The sequence below is a fragment of the Bos taurus genome, chromosome 22, assembly GCF_002263795.3.
Source record: "Bos taurus isolate L1 Dominette 01449 registration number 42190680 breed Hereford chromosome 22, ARS-UCD2.0, whole genome shotgun sequence".
NCBI classification, from domain to species: Eukaryota; Metazoa; Chordata; class Mammalia; order Artiodactyla; family Bovidae; genus Bos; species Bos taurus.
The window spans coordinates 49,705,569-49,722,810 of NC_037349.1; the positions used below are offsets into that span (position 1 = coordinate 49,705,569).

A 17,242-nucleotide genomic window follows, 5' to 3' on the forward strand; every position below is an offset into this window, starting at 1 on the left:
TGTGCTGGGTGGTCAGTGGCAGAGCCTATAGAAAGGCACCTCCAAAAAGCCCAATTTCCTGGGCCCCCATAAGGCCATCCATACACTCACTTCTGTCCAAGAGAGGCTGAACCAGCACTCTCCAGGCATATTACACTCATGTTTGCTCCTCAGATAATTGAAGGTCTTTTCAGCCCCAGGGCCTTTGCACTTGCTTTCCCCTCTGCCTAGAATACCCTTCCTTCTGTTCTCACAGCAACTTCTTCTGGTCATTCTTCCTCAGCTTCATTCCCCTTTGCAGAAACCTTTTCTGACCCTCCTATCCCTGTCTGTCACCCACTTTGGCTATAAACTCTTGTCATTAAGAAGAAGTTTCATCTTAGGTTGCCCCAGTCGATAGTCCGAGAGGATTGCCCAAAGCAGACATTCTAGGCCAGGCCGTTCTCATCATCTGGCTGGTATGGTGACCAGCCCTGTGCCCTGCATTCCCTGGATACCTTCAAAAGCCTGTGAGGAAGAGTTCTGTGAACCTCCCTTGGCAGCCTCCTCTTCCTCACTGTCTCCCCAGCATCCCTGGCCAAACCCGCTGCAGAGCCCACTGGGCCTTGGCCTGGCCTTGGCCTGACAGGGACCTCCAAAGAGAGGTCACCAGGGCAGGTGGGCAGCATACTGACTGCAGCTTCTTCCAAGAAGACAGCCTCCTCTCTGACAGATTTTAGCCTACAATTCAATTCATCCCAAGACACCATCAGATACTACGGCCTCTTGTGTGACGTGACATTTTCCAGGATCTATGATAGGCTACGAGCTCTTCAGGGCATCCTGCCTTACCTTTCCCAGTCTCACAGCCCAGGGGGCAGATGTCGCTGTCCACATGTTCTAATGAGATGGGTTCAGAGGAGTTAAGGGAGCTGTCCATGGTAAGCAGAGCTGGAAGGGGCCCCGGGCTGTGTAACCCAGCTCAGCTTCCATCTCTTCTGCAGGGAAATGCCTTGGCCTTAAACCATGCTGACAGGTGCCTGGCACTCCCTGCCAAAGCTGTGGGGCCAGAGAGCAGGGGAGCCCCAGCTCCAAGGGCCCTTCCTCTGGCAGCCAGGGGCACAGAAGATCAGGGAAGAGGTCAGGCAGGGTTGGCATTCTTTGGGCAGGGACAGCATTTCCGTTAGGGATCATAGAACCCCATGGAGAAGGAAATGGCAACCCACTCGTTTTCTTGCCTGGAAAATCCCATGGACAGAGGAGCCTGGTGGGCTACAGTCCATGGGGTTGCAAAAGAGTCAGATATGACTTAGTGATTAACAACATAGAGCCCCAAGATCCTGGGTTTAGACCCCCGCCCTGCCACTCACCACATGTAGGAACTTGGGCACTTGACCCCCATGCTATTCAAGCCTCAGTGATTTCATCTGTAAGATGAGCATCACCCCTGCCTAGGAAAGACAAGTAAGTAAAGGTCACATATGAGATATCCTGGCTCACTCCAGATGCTCGAAGCACGGGCTCCAGCATGTGACTAGAGCAGGCCAGTCTGAGCTGGGTAGCCTGGCTCCTCACTCACTGAGCCTTTCCTTGGTGGGGAGACACGTGGCCCATGGTCGAGGTTCCATCAATCAGAAGCGAGGCTGCACTAGGGAGGTTCTCCACACTGGGAGTGACTCCAGGGGGCGGCTGAAGGGCCCTCCTTGCTCTGCTCAGAGGATCTCTGCCAGGTCTGATGGCTGACTGGTTTGCTGGTCTCTTTGTCTTGTCGTGAGCACAGCTGAAGGCTGGGGGTGCGTCTGGGCATGTAGTCTGCTTTATACACACGGCCCCTGCAGCAGGGACAGGTATTTGGGGATGAGGTAGGATCCACAATTCCTCCCCAGTGCCTCCTCATCTCTATCACTTCCTCTTTGTCCCAACCTTCTCTCAACTCTCCACCAGAAAGAGGAAAGAAATCCAGCCTAAGACAGCACGGATCACCACATCATCTCTGTTCCCCTTTTTAGCGCCCACTTGCCACTCATTGCAGATGGCTGCTCTCTGCCTGTCCCCATGGAGTCGGGACCCTCTGAGGACAGTGGAAGAAAGGACAATCGTGAGGGCATTTTTCCATATCAGAGCCTAGTCCTGGACCTCAGGAAGCTACTAAGTCACACTGAGCCTCAGTTTCCCATCTGTAAAATGGGGTCATAAGGCAGGATTTAAGATAAATGTTAAGTGTCTTGTTCAATGGCCCATGATTTTTTTTAAATTTTTTTGCCATACCATGTGTCATGTGGGATCTTAGTTTCCTGACCAGGGATTGAACCCATGTCCCCTGCATTAGGACAACAAAGTCTTAATCACTGGACCACCAGGGAAGTCCCCCATAAGCTTTTTAAAGCACACAAACCCTTGTTCAAATTAAACCTCAGAAGAAAATACAACACAGAAAATAGCTCTGTTGGAAGCACAGGCCACATCCTGAGGGTCCAGGAAGGCCAGTGTGAAAAGATTCAACTCTGGAGCCACCTGAAAAGGCCAAAGCAGCAACAGGAGGTGGACACATTGTTTGATCAAGAGCCGGGTATCCCACTAGGAGAGGGAGATGTGGATATGAGGAGGAGGGAATGTAACCTCCACACACAAGTTTGGCCTGGGAGTGCTAAGACAGAGAAGCTGCCACCAGGTGCCCACTTCTCACCCCTAAGGCCCCCACCCTGACTTCCTACAGGAGATGGAATGAGAAAATGAGAGACTTCCTGCCTCTCACACTTTAAACAGACTTTTCTCTGGTCTTCACATGGCACAGCCCATTCCTGCCTCCTCACCTCACCTCATCCTATATCTGCTAGCTCAAATGCCCTTTTCCCAAATCTCTTCTATCCAGATTTGCCCTTCAAATTCACATGTCACCACCTCTTGAAGCCCTCTATGATTGTCCCCAGCCAAAAGTAGCACCCCTTTCTCTGACCCCCTCCGGCTGAGACTGAGGGCTCAATTTCTCCATCTGTAAGATGGGAATGTGAGATCCATGCAAAGCACCCAAGTGGGCCTGGCATGCAATAGCCACTCAGTAAATGGTAGCTATTTGTTATGATTCTATGGTCTCCCCCTCCACCTAGGCAGGACCATAGATGCCTCAGGCTCTGGTACACAGTAGGCGTCTACTGAATACTCACCAGGTGACCAGCAGGTGGCCCCACACCCCAACTAACCTGCCCTGACCAGCACCTCTGAATCCCAGTAAACTGGTTCCACTGGCTCCTCCTCCTGGTCAGGGGAAACAGAGAGGGCCCAAGTGACGGAGTCCTCATAACTGGATATGGCACCTAGTAGACACTTAATTTGCATTGGTGACCAAGGTCTTGGGGCTTGACCACCCCTTCCCTTTTCCAGGTTTCTCTAGTGGCTCAGACGGTAAAGAATCTATCTGCAATGCAGGAGACCCGGGTTTGATCCCTGGGTTGGGAAGATTCCCCTGGAGAAGGGCAAGGCAACCCACTCCAGTATTCTTGCCTAGAAGATCCCATAGACAGAGGAGCCTGGTGGGCTACAGTCCATGGGGTCGCAGAGTTGGACACAACTGAGCAACTAACACTCCCCTTTACACTGCAGCCCTTCCCCACCCTTAGGAGTATTACTCCCATTAAACAGGTAAGAAAACTGAGGCTCAACAAAGTGCATTACCTGACTGAGACCATAGAGCATTCTCACAATCCACCAACCAGTGGCAGCATGTCCACCAAGGTGCAGAGAAGAGTTGGCCCTGATTAATCAATGTCTCATTTTATTGATGGGGACATCAAAAAGTGGAACAGCTTTGCCCAAGGCTTCATGTAAACCAGAGCTGAGATCTCCTGGCTCTAAACTAAATAACCCCACCCTACCCTACATACAGGGTGGGAGGGGGCTTCCCAGACCCTTTCTTGCCTGCTGGCCTCGATTCCAAGGGGTGAACATGCAGGCTGTCCAGAGGGACAAAGCGGAGGATTTTATGCTGCTGGGTTTGTGGGCATCTGCGAAAATCCACTGGGGGTGCAAAGGCTCAGACCAACACAGCCAGGTCTGGAGGGAGACAGCGACCTGTGCCCCTCCCATGTCTGTCAGAGAGAGAGAGAGCTTCTAGCAGACCTGGAAGCATCAAGACCCCTGCAGAGGTTGCGGCAAGCTACGTTTTTGAGGCTCAGTTCTGACACTGCAATGGAGGGGCTGAATCGAGGGCGGAGAGGGGCTGGTGCGGAATAGCAATGAGCCAGGACACTGGAAACCGGCCAGCACCAGGTCTGCAAGACAGAGAACGCTGCTGTCAACTGGGTCAGGGGGAGCATCACTGGGAAGAAATCTCTCTCTCTCTCTCTCTCTCTCTCTCTCTCACACACACACACACACACACACGTGAATATACTTCTTACCGATTCTTTATTGAAAGCTCCTAGGGAAGCCGCATGAAGTCCATGTGAATGCAAGTGTCTGAATAGGCTGATGTGACACATGAGGCCCCTTGGCTTCTTAGTTCACCTGGTAACAGCTAAGTGTAAGGATTTGCTCCCATTTCACAGACAGCCACACTGAGACCCCGGGAGAAGCACAGACTGGCAGAGTTGAGGGCCACACTGAGTCCTTCTGTCTCTAAGACCCTGGTTCTCCCTGCAGTTCTGCCTTCAACCTTGCAACCTATCAGGCACCCTCCCCAGACCCTGGGACATAAATTGCTTCTTTGATTTAAACTACACAGTGACAACTCCTCTCAAGCCTTGCCTTTCTTTGGGGATCATATCAAGCCCATGATTCAACATGCGTTTGTGAGGTATTTTGTCCTTCTCCCTCACGTGTTTAAACTCCCTGAGACTCTATCCTCAGCTTCCCCTGCTGCCTTTCTTGCACACAGCACAGGGTCTCCAGCGGTGTGCACTGAGCAGTCAAGGGAAAGAGTCGGTCTCTATTGCTGCAGCTTTGTACTAGACAGACTTGACCTGCCTTCGCATCTGACAAGCATTTTACTGAGCTGAGTGCATGACAAGGGTTGGTCAGAACCACAGGCTCTGCGAGGCCCCCAGAATTCATTTAGGGAGTCCAGGGGCCCTTCAGAAGGAGGGGCCGCCCTCCTTGAAGCCCAGGGCTGGAACCAAGGTCCAGGAAGCCCATACAATGCTGTTCTGGAGAGCAAGCCCTTGGGAGTAAGACCCCTATGGGTGGAAAAAGGTAGAATTTCAGGTGGAAAGTCTCAGAGGTAGATTTGGGGCTGGACTGCTTTTCCCTTGAGCAACTTCAGGTTCTTCTCTCCTTCCTTACAGCTAAGGATGCTAGGGTGGCAAATGGGAGCCAGCCACGTACCAGGCACCCCACTGAGTGCTTCATATGTCACATGCCTACATACCCTGTGGCCTCCCCACGGTGGACAGCCCCACTACACAGTCAAGGGAATCTAGGCGGGAAAGCTGGGAGGCTTGTCCAAGGTCGCCAGGCCAGGAAGTGGCACTCAGCTCAGGCGACTTGCCTGTCCAGCTTTCTAACATCACCCTCCCCTACAGCCTGAGGGGAAGGGAGGTGGGGAGGGAATGCTGCGGGTTCCAGAGGAGTTCTTGGGGACTCGGGAGGACAGAAGCTGGGGCATCTGCCACAGTCCGGGCCCCACTCGGGCTGCCCAAAAGGGCTCCCGGGGGGCGGAGGGTGCTCTGTTGCTGGAGTAGTCAAAAGACAGTCTCCAGCGTCCCGCCCCCTCCCCTCCCCGACACTCTCGCTGCCAAATGAAATCTGGCAGCTTCTGAAAATAGCTCAGCGCTGCAGCAGGCGCTCTGCCCGCCCTTCAGCAGGCTGGCACACAGCTGGGGGTGGCCACTGTGGGCAGACGCCAGCGCACACCGGGCCGGGGGTGGGTGTCACACACACGGTGCACTGGGAGGCATAGAGCTGGGGACACGGGGCAGCTGCCATCTCTTCGCCCCCTTGACCTCTCCAAGCTGGTGAGGCCATGGCCCTGGAGCCAGCCTGGCATGTCTACCAGGCCTGAAGCACCCTGTCCAGCAGGAGTGAAATTACTAGTAGGTGTGAGCACATGCCCTTGGGCTGCTTTTGTTCACTCGTGTAGATGAGAAACCCAGGAACAAGGGAAAAATGCCAAAATGCTCTTTATTAATACCTGGATATAAAACCCAGCAGTGTTGTCCTCCCTGACATGGTCTAGGGTTTCCCAGCCAGTGAGAGAAGGGTGAGGAACCAGGAAGCAGACTGGGGCCAGGCACTGGCCAGGCCCATATCAGGCATTCAGCATCCTGAGGCTCCCAGGGAAGTGTGGGGCTGGGTGATCCTGGAGCAGCAAGGGAGGGGCCCTGTCTGCTCCGACTCAGGCAAAAAAGAAAGGACCAGACCCTCTAAACAGCAGCCCTCCACTACCTCGAGTCTGACCCAAAGTACAGAAAGAGGCCCTGGATTAAGGGGGAGCCTCTTAGCCCTGCCTCCAGACATCCACTCTCACAAAAGTACACCAGGAGACAAGCCCTGTCATCAACCAGGACAAAGTAGGGGGTGAACCCTTAAGGACAGGCTTTCCTGCCTGGGATCCGATGAGCAGGTGGGGGCAGGGTAACTGTACTGGCTTTTGTCACAGTGACATTTTCCGAAGTAAAAAAAGGGTTAAAAATATCTGCCCCCCCCAAACCCCTCACTGAGATGAGAGGCCACTCTGGGTGGGGGTAGGGGGGTGTCGTAACAGGATGGTTGGGCTCAGGCACTCTGTGGAAGGAGACTTCCAAGGGCCCTGTGGGATGGGTTGCAGCAACACAGCGCTGGACCACCCAGGGAGCCAGGCAGACTGACCCTGACACTTCAGGGAGACCAAAGATGGAAGGGTGGAGGGGAGTCTGAGAGGGGTGAGTGGCACAAGGAGAGCATCCTCCCCAAGAAGGCAGGCAGACCCTCAATTGCCCCCCTCCCTCCCTTGCTCACTCACTCAGCATTCGAGACTGGCAACTCTGTCCCTGGTCGCCATGACAACCAGTGGCCGGATGCCTTTCCCAAGGCCAGGCCCATCTGCCCACCCTCTGGGGAGCTTTTTCCACAGGAGGGAAGACCAACCACAACGCCAAGGGGCCTAAAACTCTAAGGCCAGGCCCTGAGCAGGATGCAGCCACAGGGCATTCAGGCCGCCGTGATCAAAGGCACTGGAGCTGCAGCACGTGGCTCCCTGGGGCCCAGGTTTTGGCCCTTCTCTAGGGCCTGACCCCGGGGTGCGATTCTGAAGGACTTGGGGTCATGTTCCCCCATCCCGAAGTTCCAAGTGACAAATTACAACACAACACAAACAACTCTTTTGTTAAAAAAACAGGGCCCTGAGCCCTCCAGGTCAGGGCTTCGGCCCACTCCAGTGTGTCCTCTGGCTCCCCCAAGGTCGCAGGAGCTACTGATTGTTGCAGCCCTGCGAGCCGGAGGAGCTGCCTGCCTGCTTCTTCCTCCGCTTGTTGAGGAGCCGGTTGTTAGAGGTCTTCAGGTCCTTGATCTTCACCTGGTCATAGTCCACCCGCATGGTTGCCAAGGCGCTGGTCATCTCCTCCTGGGGATGGGGATGGGGGGGAGCAGGTCTACTGACCTCAAGAGACCTCACCTCCTGCCTGAGTGGCCCCTTAATAGTGTCAGTGACGGCAGTGGCCACCTTTGCTGCCCGACCGCCCCCATGTACCCAGCTCTGGGCCCATCGCTTTGCCTCACGTAGTCCTCACTCCAGTCCTCTGTGGTAAAGACTGAGCTTACCTGAAAAGTCACAGGAAGTGTGGTGACTCCCTGGGACTACACCAGGGGTAAGCAGGACAGGGACTTGGACCAAAGGCCTTCAGGGGACACCATCGTGCTGTGCACCCAGGTTACCAGCGCCTGAAGACTGTGCCCAGATTGCCCCAGGCTCTGAGCCACTGCCCCACAGGCTCAAATCTGGCCTCTCCCGAGTCTAAAAGCAAGCTGACCGCCCTCCCAGACGCTGCAGATCATAAGAGCAATTATGGCCAAAGCTTGAGGCCAAAGCCCCACTTCACTGAGAGAACAAGTCGGAAGCACTGCCCTGAATAGGGTAGTGTGGCCCAAAGACCACTATGCGGTCACTGACACGAGGCGAGAGGGGGCCTAAGACCCAGGTTCTGGGAGGTCACCACCCTACAGTCCCTTTTTCCAAAACCCTGAGACCTGCGGGGAGATGGTCCACCCACCTTGACTTCATCCCAGTGGTCTCTGTCCTCCTGCAGCACTCGGGCCGTGTGGAGTGGAGTCTGGGGCACCACCATCGATTGCTGGAAGGAGCCCCAAGCCCATGGATCAGACCCTGCAGGCACCTGGGACAGCACTGGCTGCCCCCGACCCCGAACCCCTTTCTTTTGGGCTCATGGGGAATCTGAGGCTCAGGGTGGTGAAGGAGCCTGATGAGACCAGGAGCAGGCAAAGGCGGGGCACTACCGCATATCTGTGGCCCACCCCAGGGCCTCTGGAGCCGTCGACCACCCCCCCGGCAGCCCTGCTCAGGCTCATCACCCGGCCCACCAAGGACGAGGAGGCACTCACGTTGATCCAGGGATGGTTCATGAATTGCGTGATGGTCAGCCTCTCGGTGGGGTCCGTCTTCAGCAGGAGGCGGATCAGCTGCTTGGCTAGGGAAGAGAGGACAGTGGTGAGGCTGTGGAGCTGCTCAGAGCCAGTCCCCCCTCCCAGAGACTGCCAGCTCTGCAAAGCGCTCCCAAATTCCTAACCCACAGGAACAGTGCGCTGATAAGGGCTTCTTGCCGTAAGGCGCTAAGTGTTTGGGGTAATTTGCTAGGCAGCCATAAATAACTGATACAGGCCAGCTTTGTTCATGGTCCCCAAAGGGAAAACATGAATGAAGGACAAGAACTAGGGGAAGTTTTGAGGAGGCAGGTTTCAAGCCCATTTGGCAGACATAGAGAAGGACGTTCAAACGGTGAGATGACTTGCCTAGGATCACACAGCTGGGATGTGGAGGAAGCCAGGATCTAAACACAGGTCGGTTTGACACCTAAGTGGTCTCTCCCGGAAGGAAGGCGGCTGGGGTCTGGTGGAGCGAGCTAAGCAGAGAGTCACTCACCATCCTCGGAGACCTCGGACCACTCAGGGCTGGGGAAGCCATACTGGCCCAGGCGGATCCTCCTCTTCATCCCCGGGGAGATGGCCTGGCCCGTGTTGGAGTAGAAGGGCGGGAAGCCGCACAGGCTGGGGGAGGGCGGAGGTCATTCAGCACAGGTGTGGGGGCAGTGCCAGGGTGGACCCATTCTCCTCCCCAAGACCCTGACTGGGAGACAGGCAGCTAGACACCAGGGCAATAATATAAGCCCCCTGTACTCGGGGATTCGTCCCCAGGAACACCAGCTGCCCTTGCCATGGGGAGGCCTTTGGGGAGCCTGAAGGAGAGGTGTCCCATGACCAGAAGGGAACAGCAGACTGCTGGAAGAGTGGCCCGCTTGAGCCCTTCACCCTGCAAGGTGGGGGCAGAAGTGGTTCCAAGGGTACCCTCGGGTGCAGGAAAGGGATGGCACTCACAGGATGTACATGATGACGCCCAGGGACCACATGTCACATGACTTGTCATACTTCTCTGGACCCAGAACCTCAGGAGCTGCCAGGGCAGAGGGCACAGGAGGACCCTCAGTCCAAGGGTCTTGGGGCACCGGCAGGAGCCTACAGCCTGGGCAAGGTGGGAATAGGTGCCCGAGCCGGGGATGGGGCAGAGCAGATTGGTGTCTGGCACCTTCTGGGAAGGCAGCATGTGTGTGAAGTTGGGGGAGGAACAACAGCTCCCAGATAAAATAAACCCGTTTTCAGGCTGGGCTGTAAGAGATGATAACCTCCTAGCTACCTTGGGCCAATCTCAGCCATGGTGCGGTAGGGGAAGGAGAGAAGGACAGTCAGGGGTTGGGTGGGGTCCTGCCATAGCAGAGAGGGTCCCAGCCCAGCAGCTGCCCCGCATCCCCTGCCTCCTGAACAGACAGCCTAGGTCATGGGCAAGGAAGGGCCATGGCCAGGGCTCTGGGTTCCACTGTTCACCTGGCAACCATCCCATGGGGCCTTGGTCTTCCCATCTGTGTGATGAGATCGGTAGGCCAGGAGATTACTAAGTCAAAATACTGCAAAACACATCCTGGTAAACAGAGTGCCATTCCAGCTGTCTCAGGGGGCTTCCCACCCCTTCAACAGCTCTTGGAAGGCTTATCCTGAGGGAGAAGAGTCTTCTGTAAACAAGTCATCACCCCACTCTCCACGAAGGGGCACTTTCCGGGGGTGGGTGGGGTAGCTTCTCCAGGTCTAGGGGCTACCTGCTCACAGGGGAGCAGGGAGCTTTTCCAGGAAGTATGAGTGTGTGTGAAGCCCTGGGGCCCATCCTGGCCCTCACCTAAGGGATGCTTTCCCAAAACGCAGGTGGCTGGCCCCCTGCTTCCCTCTCATGTAGGAGGGCGCGCCTGCCCACTTTCTGAATATGACTCCCAGGAAGATAAAAACCGGAGAAAAACAACCGCACTTGGACTCCATCCCAAGCCGACGGCAGCCTTTTATCACATATATATTTAGAGCCACTGTGATGTCATTCAGCTCACAGGCCAGAGCCAGAATTTTCCTGGATCTATTTTCAAAAGCAAAAACTGAAGTTTGGGAGAATATTTTTGCAGCCTCCGGCCCCCCAGCTGCCACCTCCACACAGACAGAACCCCCCACTTCCCTCCTCACAGCGCTTTAACCCTTTGGCTTCTGCATCCCACAGGCTGCCCCAGACCACAGTGAGGCCGGGGTGGGGGGCGGGATACAATAAAGAGGTACCAGCCACATCCCAGGGACTCACCCACATAGTAGGGAGTGTAACATGGAGTTTGCAGGGCATTCTGGGTGGTCTCTTTGGCAAAGCCAAAGTCCGTGAGCTTCAGCACCGCATCTTTATCCTTGGACGTGTAGAGCAGGTTTTCAGGCTGGGCCAGGGAGAGAAAACATTAGTCTGGAGTCAGGCACCAAGTGGGGGCAGATTTCCACAGTGATCTGCAGTCAGATTTCCTTCCTCCCTCCCTCATCCAGACTGAGGCAGGAGGAGCTGGATCCATCTCACTAGAAAAGACCTGGGTCTTGGCCGCCAATGATGTGGGCCAAAGGCGGAGGAGACTAATGTGGCTGAGAGGTGACACCTTGTTTCACAGAGGGGAAACTGAGGCAGTGGTTCCACCAAGCTGGGGATAACTGAGTGCCACAGAGAGCCCAGGGGTAGGAACTTCTGAGCTTGAGTCGGTGATGCTGCCATGAGATGCCAAAATGAGGGTTCCAGGGGAACGGGGGGCTTCTCATGAGCCAGTGCTGCCAAGCACATATCCTGTACGCAGCCCAGAACAAGCATGTATGACAGGCCCCTACCTGAGGTTGCTTGGGGAACTCAGGCCCCGGGAGCTGCACAGAGGCCAGTCTTCCTGGTTATAGGGCACAGAGGGTCTGAGGGATGAAGGCAGTGGGGAGGTCTGCATGGAGGAGGCAGCACTCAGGTTGCTTTCTAATGAATGGGTAGGACCTAGGCCCACAGAGAGAAGCAGCAGAGCTGGGGCAGAGGCATGGAGTGGCACATGGAATTTCAGTTTGGAGCCAGTGAAAGCTATTTCTCAGGTTCTATTTGAGATGATCCAAACTTGGACTGGGGTGAAAAACAGGGAAGCAGTTTTTGTATAGGAATCTTCTCCATAGAAGGCTTTTCTCCCCTTAAGGGAAAAAAAGGAGGCCAGGGCCAAAATAAAGCAACAGTTCAGAAGGTGAGACTGTTGTGGCTCCACGTGTATCCAAAATCAAAGGGTAACTGCAAGACTTGGTGATACTCAGCCAGGGGAAGAACCTGATGCAGCAGCTGGACCTTCGGGTCTCCTCTGCCCGGCCTTAGGGGGAAATAAGTCTGGGGGACAGGGCAGTCAGGGTCTAGGTGGGGGCCAAGGGTCCAGGAGTCGTAACTCTGCTCTGACAGTGGCTGGCACATGCAGGTGAGTGTGTGTGTGCCTGTGAAGCTGCCTCGGTTTCCATTTCTTCCATCTGATCCTGATCACCTGTAAGATCCAGTCCTCCCTGGACAGGAAATTCGGAGAGAACATTCTCAAGCCCGTCCACTGGAGGGACAAGCAGTTCCAGCCGCTAGGATCACCTCCGCTCCTTTGTCCAGTGCCCAGCAAAGGGCCTCCTTCCCCTAAAATGCTGCCATCAGAGGCTCTGCCTACAGGAACTATGGCTGTTACTTCACACAAGCTGCAACAGTGTTGGGCAGCCCTGTCACCGAAGCCTGGCACACTGTCTTCACAAAATTCTTGCTGAGTGAACAAATGAATGCATGAATCCCCAGTGAGGCATCTGCAGAGCCTTGAGCAAGACAATTGCTCTCTGAGCCTCAGTTTCCTCATCTGTCAAATGGGTAATGGCACCCTCTCACAGGACTGGGTGAGGATTAAACGAGATGCTTCTCAGGACCCAGTGGCTCAAGGTAGGCACTAGTTTATTCTTATGCCTACTGGGATTATATATGCTTGAAGGAAACTAGGAGACCTATCTGGCTAAAGCACAATGAACACACTGGGACCGTGGGAGGAGAGGCTGAGCCATGCAGTATGGGCCGCAGGGAAAGGCCTGGAATGCCAAGCAAGGAACATGGCCTCTATCCAGGGGATGTTGGGGCCGCTGGTGTTTGTGGATAGCACTCTTTGTCCTGGTCCCCCAACATGGGTCCTGGAGCCTCACCTTGACATCTCGGTGGGCGATGTTCCGGCTGTGCAGAAACTGGATGGCAGTGCCAATATCCCGCATGATCTCTGCGGCTTCTGCAGACACAGACAGAGGAGGGGGCCACGGATGCCACTCAAGGGTCAGGCAACCCAGGGGGCCCCTCCCCATCACCCCTCTTTGGAGAGCACAAGATGGTGCACTCCTGCCACCCAGGACCCCACTTCAGACCCCAACCCTGGTCCCCCTAGTTTCTTCTGGAGATGCCCCCAGCTCAGCTGCTGGCTGGCACCAAGAAGCATTGAGGCCTCCATCCCAGGCCCATGGGGAGTCCATCTCTGACAAGCTGCCACAGACTCACAGAACCCCTTGGGGGAAGAACACTCTCCCCACAACCCTTGTTCAGGTGGGGAAACTGAGGCACAGAGAGGGACAGGGTCTTGTCCAGCATCACAAAGAAACTCTGTGTGCCCCATCTCAGCCCAAACTCCCCATGCAGCGGCACATACGTACCTCTTTCAGTGAAAGCCTGGTCACCACGCTCCTGAATCCTGCTGAACAACTCACCACCTTCCATGCTGTCAGAGAAAGCGGGGACAGACGGGGAGAATCAGGCGTCGATCTGCCCCTGCCCCAGGTCATGGGCCCAGGCCTCCAGCCCTGCTGCTGCTCCCCTGGGGGACGGTCACTGTCAGCCTCACCATGTCTTGAAGAGCCTTGTATGTGGTGGGCTGTTGGCTTGGGTGGGTTGAACTCAACTCTTCAAACTAGGGGAAGATCTTCCCCAGGGAGCATCTATGTTCCCAGGGACACTGTCTTGATCTGGCAGCCCCACCTTTATCCAAGTTTACCCAGGTGAGGAATGAGATGTCAGTTATCATCCTCATGACCACCGTTTTCTGAGCACCTACTGTGTGCCGTGCCCTGGGCAAACCCTTTGTGTGCACTGCTGTGTGATCCTGGGTGGGTCCCTTCACCTCTCTGTGCCTCAGCTTCCTCTTCGGTAAAACAGGGATTAGCGCACCAACCTCACAGAGTTGGGAAGACTGATTCAGCAGTACACACAGAGCACTTAGAATGAACAGGGTGAATGCCACAGTAAGATCTCCCTCCATGTAACTTTACATGAAAGTTACAGTGATCCAGAGAGGTGAGAGGCCTGACCAAGGTCACATAGCTAGTGAGTGACAGAGTCAGGATCTGAACCCCAAATCTGACTCAAGAGCTGCTACCCTATGGGGTGAGGGGGAACTTGAAAGGCAGACAGGGAGGAGCTGGAGGCCAAGACCCAGGGCCCAGGTTCTGAGGAAGGTTAGGGCTGAGCCACAGTGTTCATGGGAGAAGCCTAGGATGGAGGAGGCTGCTGGCTCCTGGATCCAGGTCAGGATCACCCAGCATCGGGAGTGGGGGGCAGGGGGGAGCCATGGGAGTGCAAATCCAGGCGAGGAGAAAGCCGAGGGACAGCACATATCTGACTCCTCCCCCAGTCTTCCCCCATCCCAGCCACATTCAGGGCTTGGTGGCCTTCTCCGACAGCTCTCCCAGCCCCTCCTCACCGAGGGGGAATCACACCCAGGGAAGCCATATTACAGTCACTGAGGATTCCACCCATGCAGGAGTGCCCTTGGGGCCAGCTGCCCAGGTCCATCACCCTTCAGGGGCTGGGGGGCCCTGCCAGGGCTGCTATCTGAAGAACAGAGACCTCTAAAGAATGGTGGGAGTTGAAGGGGTGGGCACAGGGGTACCAATGAGATGCTGAGGGAGGGTGGGCAGCATACCATTCCATGATGATGAGGAGACAGCGTTTGCTGTGATGCATATTCTCATAAACATCCAGGATGCGCACGATGTGGGGGCCACCGGAGGCCTGCCAGTGGTGGTCCACCTCCTGCCGGGCCTTGGGGCTGTCGTACAGGAGCTGAGGGCAGGGAGGCACAGACAGTGTCAGGCCCAGAATCCACTTTCCCAGGAGCCACCCAGACAGTGCCACTGCCCTCACTTGGCAGACAAGGACACACAGGCTCAGAGAGGCCTGTGACCTGCCTGAGGTCACCCAGCTGATGAAGGGCAAAAGGAAGATTCCAGTCCAGGTTGGATGCGTGGTCCAATGAGCCCCTGCACTTGGCTGAGGGTCAGCTTCAAGCAAGCTTAGCTTGTAGCTCAGGAAGGCCTGGGAGGTAGCTGAAAGCTTGGAAGGGCTCAGAGGCCAGAGAAGCCCCTGCCTCCTTTCCCAAGGGGAAGCAACTGAGGTGGAAATTGAGAGGATTTTGTAGTCAAATCACACATCAGTGTGAGACCCTGTGCCAGGAGCCATACATCCGTAGAGCCTCATGTTTCCAGTGGGATGACATGAGGGTTGTGGGCCAGAGGTAGAGGCTGGCGGGAAGGAGGACCCTGCTTGATGGGGGTGACTCCTTGGTAGGGTGAGGTTTCCGGGCTTGGGGTTAAATTCCTCCATGACTCAGTGTGACCTCAAGCAAACATTCACAGCTCCAAGCCACAGCCCACAACTCCGTAAAATGGAGTAATAACAGTCATCCCCACAGGATGCATCATAGCGAAGCAGGCAGCAGGTGGGTGGGCGTCAGGATCTTTGCTTGGGTTAACTCAGCCCCAGACTGTGGCTGCCAACCTTAAGGCCAATCGCCGGAAATGAGCAAGACCTTGAAATGGTCATGCTCAGAGGTGGAGGGGGTGGAGAAGTTGGCCTTCTGGGGGAGGCAGCCCAGAATGGGGAGAACAGGGATGAGGCATCCCCAGGTAAGGCTGCTCACATCTGCTTCCTGGTTGAACAGGGCTGAAGAGCAAGGCTGCAGATCAAGACAGGCTGAGCCCAGCTCTGTCTGGCTCAGTACCCACAGGACCCTGGGCCACCATGGGCCCTGCTTTCCTCCTGGGCAGGATGGTCTCCCCTCCTCTAGGGCATGTGCGGGGCAGCCTCTGGGACCAAGCTATCCAGGCAAAGATCAACTGGGGTGGAGAGGGAGACAGTGGGTCTCCGCATCTGTCTGATGCTGGTCTGGGGGGCTGTTCCCTTTGACCCTAGTATGGAGTGCAAGGAGGTGGGGAAGCCCCTCCACCAGCTTGGGGCTCCCGCTCCGCTAACAGTCCAGAATGGGGCACTCAGAGGCGGCTGTAGGCAGACGCTCCCAGCCTGGAAACCATGGATCCCTTGCTCGTGCTGCCTTTGCCTCCTCTGTTCTCTGCCCACACAGCTCCCATGCACCAGCTTCTTACTTAACAGCACTGGGGGAAAGAGGCTTGGTCACATCGGCTCCCCCTGCCCCCACTGCGTCCTGAGGTGCCTCCACAGGATCAAAGATGCATTTTCCCTCCCTGCTCTGTCCTTTCTGCACCTCGTCTCTGCTTGGCCTCCCAACACCTCTTTCCTAGCCGACCTGACCATGTCCTGGCAGGGCCTCCAGGAGGGTTCCTGGACCCTCACTCTGTCCTGCTTCTGGTACCCCAACCCCTGTACCAGGGTCCTCTCTCTCCTCTCCTCAAAGGCCCAGCCCACAGCTGATAGGGTTTCTGTGGGGTCCTCAGTCCCACCTCCTCCCCTCTGGCTCTTCTCCACCCGTCCCCACCCTCACTCCTTAAATCTCTAGCCCTCATGCTCCAGATAAAGACCACCTTCTTCCCTGGTATCCAGAGCTTGCCTTCCTCTCCGGGCTCCCTTTCTGCTGCCCTGGCCCCAGAACACCTGGCTCAGGTCGGAACACCAGACGCACTGGCCCCAAACAAGCCTCACGCTCTGCCCACACCCTGTGTTCTCTTGCTCCATCTCCTTCTCCACTGGGCCAGCTCTCCCTTGTTGAGGAACGTTCTGGGCTCGGTTCAGATGTCTCCTGCTCTTAGAAGTCCTCCCAGCACCTCCCTCAGTGGTTTTTGCCTCTGCACCTCCACCAGGCTGGAGGGAGCATGAAGGTAGAGGGAGGTGGGGTTAACCTGGGAGTCCCCGGCTGGGGTCTGGCAGAAAACACTGAGCTCCGGAACAAAGGATGGGATGATGGGTTTGATCCCTGGTCAGGGGACTAGATCCCACACGCCGCAACTAAGACCCAGTGCAACCAAATAAATAAATAAATATAGATTTTTTTTTTAATCTTAAGAAAACACTGCCCGCTTCCAGAAAGCTCCTGCATCATCTCCCTTTTCTCTTCCCTCCTATGCACCACTTTATCATGACCTACAATTAGCCTGTTCCTTTGATAACTCTATAAACACACACATACACATTTAGACAATACACTTTCAATATGCCTGGCTCTGTTCTGAGCCTTTTACAAATATTAGGAGGAAGGGACCTTATTACCACCATGGAGGCAGGGAGAGATGAGTAACTGATCCCAGATCATGCGGCCGTTTCCCCAGTCAGGCTGGCACTGGGCCGTCTCCGGCTTCAGACTGTGGGCCCCCATGGGCAGGGCCAGTCTGGGTTCCAGTGCTGACACAGAGCACTGGCTCAGATAATACTTGGGGATTTAATGAACAAACCTATCAAGTCGGGGGAAAGGGAAGAAACCCTCACAACCCACCGTGAGGAGAGAATAAGAAGAAACTGAGGGAGGAGCCAGGA

General features: G+C 55.5%; 1 protein-coding gene across 3 annotated transcripts in view; it reads right to left on the reverse strand.

Moving 5' to 3' along the window:
- Positions 1-6,054: 6,054 nt before the first annotated feature.
- Positions 6,055-17,242, reverse strand: part of MAPKAPK3 (MAPK activated protein kinase 3) — a 28,112-nt gene continuing 16,924 nt past the window's right edge. For all 3 annotated transcript variants that reach the window (XM_005222920.3, NM_001034779.2, XM_015459615.3), the window contains 9 exons: positions 14,442-14,581; positions 13,177-13,241; positions 12,682-12,761; positions 10,772-10,895; positions 9,478-9,553; positions 9,026-9,150; positions 8,488-8,573; positions 8,139-8,219; positions 6,055-7,492 (listed from right to left, as the gene is read on the reverse strand). In XM_005222920.3, the coding sequence (XP_005222977.1) occupies positions 7,340-7,492; positions 8,139-8,219; positions 8,488-8,573; positions 9,026-9,150; positions 9,478-9,553; positions 10,772-10,895; positions 12,682-12,761; positions 13,177-13,241; positions 14,442-14,581 (930 nt within the window). In that variant the 3' untranslated portion in view covers positions 6,055-7,339. The remainder of the gene's footprint in view (positions 7,493-8,138; positions 8,220-8,487; positions 8,574-9,025; positions 9,151-9,477; positions 9,554-10,771; positions 10,896-12,681; positions 12,762-13,176; positions 13,242-14,441; positions 14,582-17,242) is intronic.